This window comes from Dreissena polymorpha, chromosome 1 (assembly GCF_020536995.1).
Source record: "Dreissena polymorpha isolate Duluth1 chromosome 1, UMN_Dpol_1.0, whole genome shotgun sequence".
Taxonomy (NCBI): Eukaryota; Metazoa; Mollusca; class Bivalvia; order Myida; family Dreissenidae; genus Dreissena; species Dreissena polymorpha.
In genome coordinates this window covers 131,727,956-131,740,962 of record NC_068355.1, presented here as the reverse complement: position 1 = coordinate 131,740,962, position 13,007 = coordinate 131,727,956, and the positions used below count along the sequence as shown (strand labels likewise).

The 13,007-nt window shown below is 33.7% G+C and overlaps 1 protein-coding gene across 2 annotated transcripts in view; it reads left to right on the top strand.

Annotated features, from left to right (window-relative positions):
- Positions 1-6,888: 6,888 nt before the first annotated feature.
- Positions 6,889-13,007, top strand: part of LOC127850286 (amyloid protein-binding protein 2-like) — a 34,660-nt gene continuing 28,541 nt past the window's right edge. Inside the window, exons 1-2 of one of the 2 annotated variants that reach the window (XM_052383220.1) lie at positions 6,895-7,055; positions 10,947-11,049. Coding sequence is in view for 1 of the 2 variants with exons in the window: in XM_052383210.1 (XP_052239170.1) it covers positions 6,915-7,055 (141 nt within the window). In the remaining variant the exon portion in view is untranslated. Of the gene's footprint in view, positions 7,056-10,946; positions 11,050-13,007 lie in introns of both variants that reach the window. The other variant, XM_052383210.1, reaches the window with a different exon arrangement.

Genomic DNA, 13,007 nt, shown 5'->3' with positions numbered 1-13,007 from the left:
TTTTTGGTGTTTGCATTTTTCGTGGTCATTAAATTGGCTTACGTTAAAAAGTCGAACTTCGTGGAATGTGACTATAATATTAAATACATTCAAAAAGCGAGCAACTGCAATGCTTTCAGCGCGTTGATTATACTCAATGCTATCAAAAAACCATTCCAAAGCAGTCGCATCAGCTTTAACCATTTTAAAGTTATATGCTGTGTTGAATGTATTGTCCTGTATTGTTCAAGTAAATTGCCTCTTACTAAAAAAACATAAGTTTGTATCGCTGTTAATAAAAAAATCTCTCTTTATAGTGTGTATTGAGTTTCATGATTCCTATATATCGACTGCACTGCACAATTCAGAAATTACTTGTTTGTTAAAAGTTTGTTAGAGTGCACATTTCAGTACGTGCATTTTACTGAGCAATTTCAAAGGATATCCGGACTATTTTCACAAGATTAGTCGCCGCCAATGGTTTGTGGCAGAAAAACTCAACTTTTCTTTAGAAGAAAGTCGCCGGTCGTGGTAAAATTTAAAATAAACAACAATTGATATGGAGGTTTGCATTTTAATAAGGAGTGTAGAAAAATTGAAACTCGGTAATAACTCACATTCTTATGCATTCCAATATACCGTCGGGTTTTTATACGAAAGGATAGGGCCACATAATCAAACACGACTTTTCAAATTTTTAATGAAATATACCATTTACTGATGGGACAATCACGAAACATTTTTTACAATTCATATACGTTGTTTTCCAATACTCACTTAATGTACGGATATAATACAGGCCAAAACAATTCTCAGGCTTAAGAAGTAAATAATTTTTTATAGCAGTGGTAAGAAGAAAACGGTAATTTTCATATTAATTTCATTGCTTAAGTTTTTCAGTGCCTTTGCGTGCGTTCAATACTTTATTGTTATCTTTATCCACTTCGACGTCGTACCAGAATATAATTTGCAGCCACTTCCACAAATCGTTGAGCGGATCGTATCAGACAACCTAAACCATGAGCAGAATTAAACCAAAATTATTGTTTTTGTTTACTATCTTTAAATGTAATTTTTATCATGGTTTAATCAGTATTATGTGTGCAAATTTTAATAGTGATATATTATAGTTTTACAATGCATTTTGTTTAATTTACTGTGCCACTGTAGGCAGTGCATACGTTCGTTCTAGCCAAAGCCAAAGTGTACCATACATCACAATGAGGTGATGTTCGGATTAAGAAGCAGTTAACACTGGAAAGTGCAATGTACAAATTCATAAAAACAATTGCATTCCACCACATTCTACTTTCGAAGCACGTAACCCAAGATAATGACGGGCTTATGATTATCATCGCAAATATTTTTTTCAAGTGGAAATCGTGTGTTAGATTGAATTGCATGATTTTTGGACCTTGTACCGCCAAGAAAATGGACTGTTTCCAGCCAGAGGGTATTTACCAATAGCAGTAATACTGAAACATAATACCATCGTTAAATAAATAGATTTATACAGAGATGCGTAAAATATTGTATGCTATGGACAGCTATGTTATAATGATATTATTGTGTTTTTATTTCCTCATATTGAAATCCATTGTCATTAGTGCCAAACTTCAATTCTAAGTCTCGGACTCTTCCGCCGCGGATGACTGTCCATGTTTTTTACCTCGTGCTATAAATGTTTTTAAAGACATCTCTGGTGAACGGGCGTTTTTCATTATTTATATTTCGCTTATAAACTGATCTTCAATAATATTTTCGGCTTAACATAACTCACTTAACTTACAGTAAGCATGACCGAGTGGTTTGATGTGAAAATTATTGATCACTAGTTTTATGCCCCCGGTAGGGTGACATATAGCATTTGAACCGTCTGTCCGTCCGTCCGTCCGAAAACTTTAACATTGGCCATACCTATTGCAATATTGAAGATAGCAACTTGATATTTGGCATGCATATTATCTCGTGGAGCTACACATTTTGAGTGGTGAAAGGTCAAGGTTAATGTCATCCTTCAAGGTCAAAAGTCAAAAAATACAATCCAATGGAAGTAATAAGCTTTTAAAGGGAGATAATTTCTAATCCTGCCAAATGATATATTGAAATTTTATTTCAAAGCGGCGCAATAGGGGGCATTGTGTTTCTTACAAACACATCTCTTGTTCAGACTGATTATTCAATGTGACTACATGTAGTTGCTCACTGAGACTGGTTGCTCACTGAGACTGCATGCTCACTGAGACTGGTTACTCACAGGCATTGGGTAAACGTTTATACTTGTTACTCAAAGGGATTAGTAATACAATGTTAGACTGCTTACGATATGAGAATTGTTACTAAGCGATCGACGTCGACTGGTAATTCAGTGCCACTTGTTGCTCAATTCAAATTGTTGTTCAATGCAAGGGGTTTTAATGAGACTGGTTACTCAATGAGACTCCTTTTTGACTGCTTATTTAATCTGCCTGGTTGGTCGCAGATTGTGGATTTAGTTTGACGGGGAGACGGGCTTGGACTATGGGGGTGTGGCTCGTGAGTGGTTCTTCTGCTGTCCAAAGAGATGTTCAACCCGTACTTCGGACTGTTTGAGTACTCAGCAACGTGAGTTTTCACCTGATACATGTCTAGTTAACAGATCACTTTGAAAGGAGAACATCATATTTCCTTTTAATTTGCAGGTAATTTTTGTTGTTATCTTTTTTGCATTTACTAAAATTGTTGCTGTACTCAAACAAATGCTAAAGAGACTAAGAAATTGTATTCTTGTTTCAAAGTTTAAACTGTTAAACCAGCTTGCTCCGGTTAGTAGATGGCCAAAATATGACTGAGAAACTAAAAAATGGGAAATGTAAAGTGCAAAATGGTCCATGTACTCACTTTGCACATTTCAGAGACAACTATACACTACATGTGAACCCTCTCTCAGGCATTTACAATGAGGAACACGTCTCATACTTCCACTTTGTGGGCAGGATAGCGGGAACGGCCGTCTTTCATGGCAAACTTGTTGATGGTAAGAAAGTGAAACACTGGATGCTTATGAGCTGGTCTCTTTGAAAACGGGGCTAAATGCATGTGCTTAAAGTATTGTCTCAGATCAGCAAAGTATGTAAAGGCTAATCAGGGATGACACTTCCTGCCTAGACTGTTTTTATGCCCCCGGATCGAAAGATCGGGGGTATATTGTTTTTGGCCTGTCTGTCATTCTGTGTGTGTGTGTGTCTGCAATAACTTTTGCAATATTGAAAATAGCAACTTGATATTTGGCATGCATGTATATCTCATGGAGCTGCACATTTGGAGTGGTGAAAGGTCATCCTTCAAGGTCAAATGTCAAATATATGGCTTCAAAGTGGCACAGTAGGGGCATTGTGTTTCTAACAAACACATCTCTTGTTAGCCTTAGGTTCATTATTATTTGCCAAACCAATTTTATAATAAAACCAAAAAAGAATTACTTATGGACACATTAATTGATTGGCTCTTCGATGCAACTTCACAAATCATTTTCTTCATAATGCATTTTGTATACTAACAGTACACATATTATGACATTGCACAGGACGTTATTTAAACAATAATGACTCACCGGTACTGTTGTTGGCGGCAATGTCTTTTACTGTGGCACTGAGTAAATTATGTGATGCTTTGTTCGATGGTTATTATTTTGTCTATGCATTTATGTAGGATTCAATGCACATTACATAATAACCACTGGCTGTAAGTATAGTGTATTGTCCATTAACAATATTCAATTTATAAAAATGGCTTTGACAATACTTATTGATGGCACGAAATACGATTATAAACCCCTCTTTCGATATAAGAAACACAAAAATTAAATGTGACTATGTTGTCAAACTTCTTGGAGTAAACTTAGACTCAAACCTAACTTTTGATAACCACATAAGTAGCATCTGTAGTAAGGCAGCACAACAGCTTAACATTTTGAAAAGAATAGGGAAAAACCTCTGTCGTCTCAGTAGATTGACCATTTTCCATTCATTTATCCTCTCAAATTTCAGTTTCTGCCCTCTAACTTGGCATTTCTGCTCTAAAAGCAACACAGATAAAATTGAAAAAAATACAAGAGAGAGCTCTTCGTTTTGTATACGACGATTACAACAGTTCGTATGACCAATTACTGACAAAAGCTAATTTGCCCAGTCTATATATTAGAAGAACCAGAGTTATGGCCATTGAAACATTTAAAATTATAAATAGTATATCTCCACCTGTTCTAAATGACCTGGTTATCAAACACGATTCTCGTTATCATTTCAGTTATACCAATCTTCTTGAGATTCCCCAAGTCAAGACTACTAAGTATGGTATTAACAGTTTCCGGCATGCGGCTCCAGCTCTATGGAATGCCTTACCAGAAAGCTACAGAAAAGCTAGTAACTTTAACCAATTCAAAGGCTTTATGATGCACTGGAATGGCAAAGAATGTAAGTGTTCTGCCTGTAAAGTTACTTAGGAACAATTTTTTCTGGAGCAGCATGCCACACTGTGATTAGTTGCTTTTGCTGTCTTTGCTTTGCTTATGTATTATTAAGTATTTTATTTTCGATTGCCTGTGCTTGATTCTTGTTTGCTTTTAGTTTAAATATAGTTGTTTCTTGCTTCTATTTTGTTGATTGCTTATAGTTTGTTTCATGCTTTTTTTCTGTTTTTGTTGTGAGAAAGCTGCTGATCAGTTCATCTCGAATCTGATTCGAGGTGATATTCGTCTTAAGCACTTTTTTACCTGTCGCACTTTTGTGTTTCTTTTTTAATTCAGTTTCTTACGTTGTCGTCTTATTGCAGTTTTGAGACCTTCTTGCAGGTCTAGATCAGCAGCTTCCTTCACAGTTTTTAATTGCCTCCTATTTTATTCTATTTTATTTATGCTTTGATATGATTTTTGATATGCTTTTGTATTCTATTGAAATTATATTATGTCATACACTGACTCTGCTGCTGGTCCAGCTTTTTGTGCATTTTTGTTTTAATAATACAGTTAGCACCTATATGCATGCCACAGTCTTTATCCGCCCCCACATTTGCAATACCAGCAGGAAAATCAAATATTGTCAAATTTAGTTCAACGTTGCATGTAATTATTGTCCTAATCTGTGTTTCACCCTTAAACATGTATATGACTTTTTCTTTTTAGCTGTTTTACTCATGTTTTACTGTTAACATTTGTTGTTTAGTCGGTCCTAAAGCTTTGCAGCTTATGTGACTTGTTATATGTCTTGCCGACTCAAAATTAAATTTATTTGATTTGATTTGATTTGAAACGAGAGTTGATCAATCAATTAACTTGATGATTCAAAACAATGTATGTGCATATTCGTGCACATGAATATGTGCTTTTTATACAAATATTTTATAATGATATATTTGTCAAATTAAATATGATCGGGAGTAAAGATGCGTATTAAATAAATCACGAGTGCAAAGAACAAGTAATTTGACAACACACATCCGTTCGTTTTATCTTGGGCATTAAATTATTCTAGAAAAAATAACACAGTTCGATGCTATCACGGTCTTATTTGTTTAGTTTTATTTTCAATGACGATGCATGAAAATTATATTTATATATGCCGGACCCATCTGTCTACTTTTACTTTATACATTCACTCACGCTTATCCATGACATCTGTTTTACTTTATAAAAGTATGTAGCGTCTTAAGTGGGAATCAAAATCCAACTTTCAATAAAGTTTTATGTTCACGTTAATGTGATTTCTGATTGGATCAAAAAAGTATATAGTAATGTTTTATAAAAGAATTCTATAAACTATTTTAATACTTAAGAATTCGCCTGAAATGTACTTCCGAATTACACATTTCTTTCGTTGTTTGTTGAACATGCACCATTTGTCGTGCTAGAATGTTGGTTTACTAGTTTGTGTTTATCACAATATAACTAGGGCGTATCCAATATACAAACGTACGAGTCACTTATTCGAGTGTCATACTCCTATTGCAATTATAATATATTTCATCACGCGGCAAGTATTAAATTTAATAATTATGTTATAAATTTTTATTACCGTTTTCACCACGCGGCATGTATTAAATTTAATAATTATGTTATAAATTTTTATTACCGTTTTCACCACGCGGCATGGTTAAATTTAATAATTATGTTATCATTTTTTATTGCCGTTTTCACCACGCGGCATGTATTAAATTTAATAATTATGTTATAAATTTTTATTACTGTTTTCACCACGCGGCATGTATAAAATTTAATAATTATGTTATAATTTTTTATTACTGTTTTCACCACGCGGCATGTTTTAAATTTAATAAGTATTAATTTACAACTTTATTAAAATATATTCTGTCGATTAAAGTGAATGTTTGCGTGATGTGTACTGCTTACATAAATAGTTGATGCATGACAACATTAAAATGAATTTAAAATCTGAGAGAAATAATAACTATTTCATTTCCCGTGTTATTTATTTTCAAAAGCGAAACACATACTAGCATGTATTTATTTTTAACACATTCAAAGTACAATGGTAGCACAGTATTGTAGTGTATTCGTGTTTTAGAATAATGTACATGACGTAAAGAAACATGTGGGCCGTATGGTCCGCAAATCTGGGCCGTATTATCCGATAATCTGGGCCGTATGGTCCGCTAATCTGGGCCGTATTATCTGGGCCGTATGGTCCATGGTCCGTATAGTCCGTATACCATCGGGGATGATTCAAAATTGTATCAATGACACATGTTATAAAGTATTTGACAAAGTGCAGAAACATGTTTAATACATTTTTTTTAATGTTCTAAATGATTCAAATCCCATCAGTTGTTCATTCAAAAGGCTAATCATTTCCTGCAGGAAACCAGACCCTTCTCAAATTAAATTATTTATATGTTTTAGTGTTTCGATGGCTCATAGTAGAAATTTGCTAAAATTCAAGATGGCTTCCGCCTGTGCCCTGGAATGGGTACCAGATAAATTGTATAATATGGCTGTTTCAGCAGTTATAACTTCGTATTCTAAGTATAGGAAAGAACTTAAAGCTCTCCCAGAAAATGTTCAATTTGATATTTATTACAAGGTAATTCTTACACTGATGCATTTTATGTTTTCCACTTTTGACAGATTTGACAACTGTTCAGTGTGTGGGTGGGGTTGGTAGGGGTTAGTCCATATAAACGGACCCCAGAGCCCTAGATATTGTTTGTTGTGACGGCTCTAGGAGTCCACATGCACCCATTCATAAACACAACCGCAGTTCTTTGGTCTCGTTTGTAACAAATAAAGGAAAGCAATCAATAAACTTCAAAAACGCATTAAATTTACCTGAATGGCAACCTATGGACTTATCCTTTGCATGAACCCTATAAAAACACGGCTATGTTTCAACACACTATTCTTGTTCACATGTTTATGTTGAACATTGGAACAGTGTTAATATTTGAAAATCATTATTGACATAGGCTACATCACAAATCATGATGAGCCAAAGATTGGTGGAATGCAACTTAAATGCAAGATTGCGAAACTTGAAGCCAGCAACATTGCAACAGTTTTTTATGATGGTGGATAGAGAGTACAAAAGGAAAACAAAGTAAATAAAAACCATTTATAATGCTTTAATGGTACCATTTGCATGGGTTTGTGGTTTTTACAGATTAACTTTTTGCAGTTTCAGTGTTCCTAAGTGCTTGCATTGGTGATCACATTTTGCACCTTTATTCCAGTTAAATCGGTTTCCAGTCAACTCGTACCTAAGTCAACTCGTACCCTAGTCAACTCGTACCCGATTTGGTCAACTCGTACTTTAGTCATTTTTCAGATTGGTCAACTCGTACCTTTTTAATATTTGTTCTTTATGGAAACAAATTGAGATGGGTGTTTGCATGCATTTGATGTTTTTTTATGTTTATTGCAGGTACGAGTTGACCAAATAAAGTTATATTTTGGCATAGACTAACATAAATTGTATGTTTTTTTTTACCAGGGTACGATATGACTAATTAAAGTAATTACCTAAGTATATATATATATATATATATATATATATATATATATATATATATATATATATATATATATATATATATATATATATATTATTCTTATTTATATGTCCAATATACAAAGATTATATTATCTAAGAAATATATAGAAATCATTTATCTTTCAAAATATATATTTATTAACAACTATCATTATCGATGTTAAAAGAAAAAATCTTACGGTATGAATCAGTAAAATATTTGTTAACTTCTTCCATTGCATGATTTTTATAAATGATACCAAATTGCAAAATAATTATCATCCATGTCGTTACACTCGTCTTCTCTCGGGTCCGGTTGACGACACGGGCGATGTAGTCTGTTCTGGGTTTTTCAACGTCTGTAGAGTTCACAACACGATTGGAGATAGCATCGACGATCTTCAGTGCCGATTTGAAGAGGTCGTTTCCCGCATCAACATTGGCCTGAAATAGAATTATAAAAAGTTGCAAACACAATATCCCGACAATCGGAAATAAATATCAATATTCGCTTAAACTCATAACACACATTTCACTCGATGAATATGTGACTAATATGTCTTTATTTGATTAACATCCGAACTTCTTTCGACAAATTCAAATCACACTTTTATAGCCTCGTCATGTTAAAATGGGTCTTATGGCGTTTCGGCGTAAGAAGTCTGCAGTTAACATTGACATACTAGTTTACCTGTTTGGTTATGGTAATACGGGCCTTCCGCTGGGGTCTGGCGGATGGACATGGTCCTTCTTGCCCGCAATGAAATAACTATTGATAGTTCTGTGTTCTTTATTCAGTTCCTTACATAATGTTTCAAAGTCCAATACATCCAAGTCCAAAAGTTAATCAACAATATATTACAAAATCCGTTCAAATCCATCCGTATGAAATTCTAATTAAATAATGTATTGAGTTAATACATCAAGCAAAGATACTCTTACTCTAACGTACATTTAGTCGTGTTACTATGTCAATTGCGGAAGAGAAACCTATCACCGAAGACGTAATTTATCATATATATCGGTCATTTTGGTTTGCTTATTCAATAAATAGTTTTAATATAAATTGACATTTTATCTATCCATTTGGAGACCGTTTACATAATTTACGAAATTGGCCTTTAAGTTGCGCTGCTTACCATTTAAATATTTATATAATTAAATAATAATAATCTTATACCTTAATGTTTTTATTATAATTGAACATTTTCTTTGAGGCAAATTTCTACAAAATTTAAAATATACCGCTCTGTTTCATTTACATAATTTATATTTATTTACTATTCATACGCTTATAATCATATTAAAAATCATATTAAAGATAATTTCTAAAAAAAATTATAATCACATTTCTGTTTTATAAACATGATTTATGCATGCATCAATATTTAGTATACTCTTTAGGATAATAGTTTCAACTTAATAAACATATTCTACATAACTAATTTCTATATGATTTAGTAACTGTTCTCAATGTTAACTATATTAGGTTAATATGACACTCAATCAATCAATTAACACAGACCGTTATCTCTTTAATCTCTTAATTAATCGACATTGATCAATGAAGGCCAGTTGCTACTTCACACAGCGCAATACACGCAAGAATTATTGGAAGTTGATCAGTTTAGTAGATTGAATATTGATGATGTTTTTATTGAGATTTAATGATGTTTATATGAATTTTAAATTTATTTGCCTATGCAGGGATCGACAAGATTACAATAAATTAGATAATCTGACAGACGGTGGTTATATATTGCTGAATGAAAGAACCATTAACAACGCAAGAAGTTACACTCAAAATCTCATAATCTTAATGATTATAATACAAATATTAATGTAAAAATAATTTATAAATTTAATAAATACAGCTTATATATAAAATAAAAAATGATGCACTTTATATTGTGAACATTATAATTTAGACTTTACATACTCACCAGTTCCAAATAGTTTATTATAAATGATTATAGCTAGTAATAATGATAAAATAATAAAAACTGAATAGTTATATTTTATTGAGATGTTTTTATTATATACAATTGACAAATTAAATTAAACTAACCAGTTCAACAAAGCCCATGCTGCCAACATTCACAAACGTCGCGGACCCGATACCGTATATACGTATGTACTAACGCTATATATTATAAAGATGTAAATACCATCAGTTATAACAAAAAAAAGGTTTGTATTCCTCAGTTTACGCTTCTATAGAGGTCCGTTTCTCGAATGAAACTTATTTAAAAAAAATAAAGGGATTACTTACCAGATTTACAGTGTCTGTGTTGCCATCTATCACATTCATCGCACATAATGGCCTTACACTCATCGGAAACAATATGTCCACAAACAACACAAACACAGTCCCTATTTCCCTCATCCATGATGAAGCAGATTAATTAAACAAAACACTTTTAAATTATAATCCACGATAAACAATCAATGAAATTAAGTCCAAGACACGAAACACAGAGTCCGTATTTAGTTTCAAGTTATTAATGATTAATGATTAAAGCCAATCTGCAAAGCCTTTATATAGTAATTTGGGATTTACTCATATAAAAGTGAGAAAAACATACTCCTTTAACTTCAAAGTGGATCATAACTTTAATTGGTTAAGTCATAATGCGGTGTTTACAATCTAACATTTTATCAAAGAAAATGCCGACAACTACCGCGCGTGTCATTTTAGATGCACGACAAACAAATTGTTTAACAAATCGCCGACGGTCCTGTTGTCATAAAAGTGTTATTAGTCAACATTTAATCAAACAAAAAGCCTACAAAAACGTCCTTTATAATTATACACGTGTGAAAAATAATGAACTTGTCTACTTTTGAAAAAAAAACATTTTTTGTTTATAACCTTTATCTATATTCATATCAAAAACATATACAAAAACATATTTCACGTCTTTGATATATATAAATAATTTTTAGGAGGGTACGTGTTGACCAATTCGGGTACGAGTTGACTAGTGGGGGTACGAGTTGACCAAAAATCGGGTACGAGTTGACCAAATCGGGTACGAGTTGACCAAAGGTACGAGTTGACTTAGGTACGAGTTGACTAGCTCCAGTTAAATCCATGCCAAATTTGTTTATTTACAGCGCGTTTAACCACTCAAAGCAGATAGTTCCATTCACGCCCGCAAATGACATCCACTATGGGGGTTGTTTACCTGGTTTCAAGACATCACAACCGAAAATTAAGAGTACTCAATTGTAATAGGCATAAGGCTTACAGAACTTTGAAAAATTCGATTCACTGAACATATTTTTAACCAGGTTTTCCGAAGGAAAAAACTGGTTATTAGATTGGCAATGTCGGCGGGCGGAACAAGCTTGTCCGGGCCATAACTTTTTCGTTCATTGTCAGATTTTAAAATCATTTGGCACATTTGTTCACCATCATTAGACGGTGTGTCGCGCGAAAGAATTACGTCGATATCTCCAAGGTCAAGGTCACAATTTGAGTTTGAAGGTCAAAAATGGCCATAAATGAGCTTGTCCGGGCCATAACTTTGTTGTTCATTGTCAGATTTTAAAATAATTTGGCACATCTGTTTACCATCATTAGACGGTGTGTCACGCAAAAGAATTACGTCGATATCTCCAAGGTCAAGGTCACAATTTGAGTTTGAAGGTCAAAAATGACCATAAATGAGCTTGTCCGGGCCATTACTTTGTGATTCATTGTGAGATTTCAAAATCATTTGGCACATTTGTTCACCATCATTAGACGATGTGTCGCGCGAAAGAATCACGTCGATATCTCCAAGGTCAAGATCACAATTTGAGTTTGAAGGTAAAAAATGGCCATAAATGAGCTTGTCAAGGCCATTACTATGTCATTCATTGTGACATTTTAAAATCATTATGCAAATTTGTTCACCATTATTGGACAGTGTGTTGCGCGAAAGAATTACGTCAAAATCTCCAAGGTCAAGGTCGCCACAACTAAAAATAGATTGATTTTGAAACAACTTTGTATTTATGAACAATCAGTAACAATGCACATTTTGATTTTGAGTTGTCTCTCTTTATCAGACTTTTTATGCCCCCAGTAGGGTGGCTGCCGGTGGCATATAGCAGTTGAACTGTCGGTCAGTATGTCAGTTTGTGTGTATGTCAGTCTGTCTGTCTGTCTGTCCGAAAAAAACCCTGTAACATTGGCCATAACTTTTGCATTATTGAAGATAGAAACTTGAAATTAGGCATGCATGTGTATCTCATGAAGCTGCACATTTTGAGTGGTGGAAGGTCAAGGTCATCCTTCAAGGTCAAAGGTAAAAATAAATAAATTCAAATCGGCGTTCTCATGAAGCTGCACATTTTGAGTGGTGGAAGTTCAAGGTCAAGGTCATCCTTCAAGGTCAAAGGTCATAAAATTATTTTTTTTCAAAGCGGCGTTCTCATGAAGCTGCACATTTTGAGTGGTGGAAGTTCAAGGTCAAAGTCATCCTTCAAGGTCAAAGGTCAATTTTTTATATATTTTTTAAAAAATATTTCAAAGCGGTGCAATAGGGGGCATTGTGTTTCTGACGAACACACCTCTTTTTTTTCTGTAATTGAAATCAAGATCAATTTCACACAAAGGGGTTAACAATACACATTTTTAATTGTCTCCCTTTATCAGACTTTTTTCAACTGAAAACCTGGTGTGGTTTTGTGACAATTTTGTCCCTTGTTACAAATTGGAACAGTGATTACGCTTTTTTATAACTTTTATTTTTACAATTTCAGAGGTTTCTGTTTTATCAGACAATCTTCTTTCGAGCAACAAGTACACATACAAGTGTTAAAGAATTGCAAAAGTACAAATGTTGGTCATTTGTTCAAACTAAATTTTGGCATTTATGTGACTATTAAAAGATTTGATAAAATTAGCACCCTATTGGGATGGGGTATACACACTGAACATCAGGGCCCTCAATCTGTCAAATCCACGGCCGAAATTCGGCTGCATCCCCCCCCTTGAAAAGTATACTTTTTGCCCCT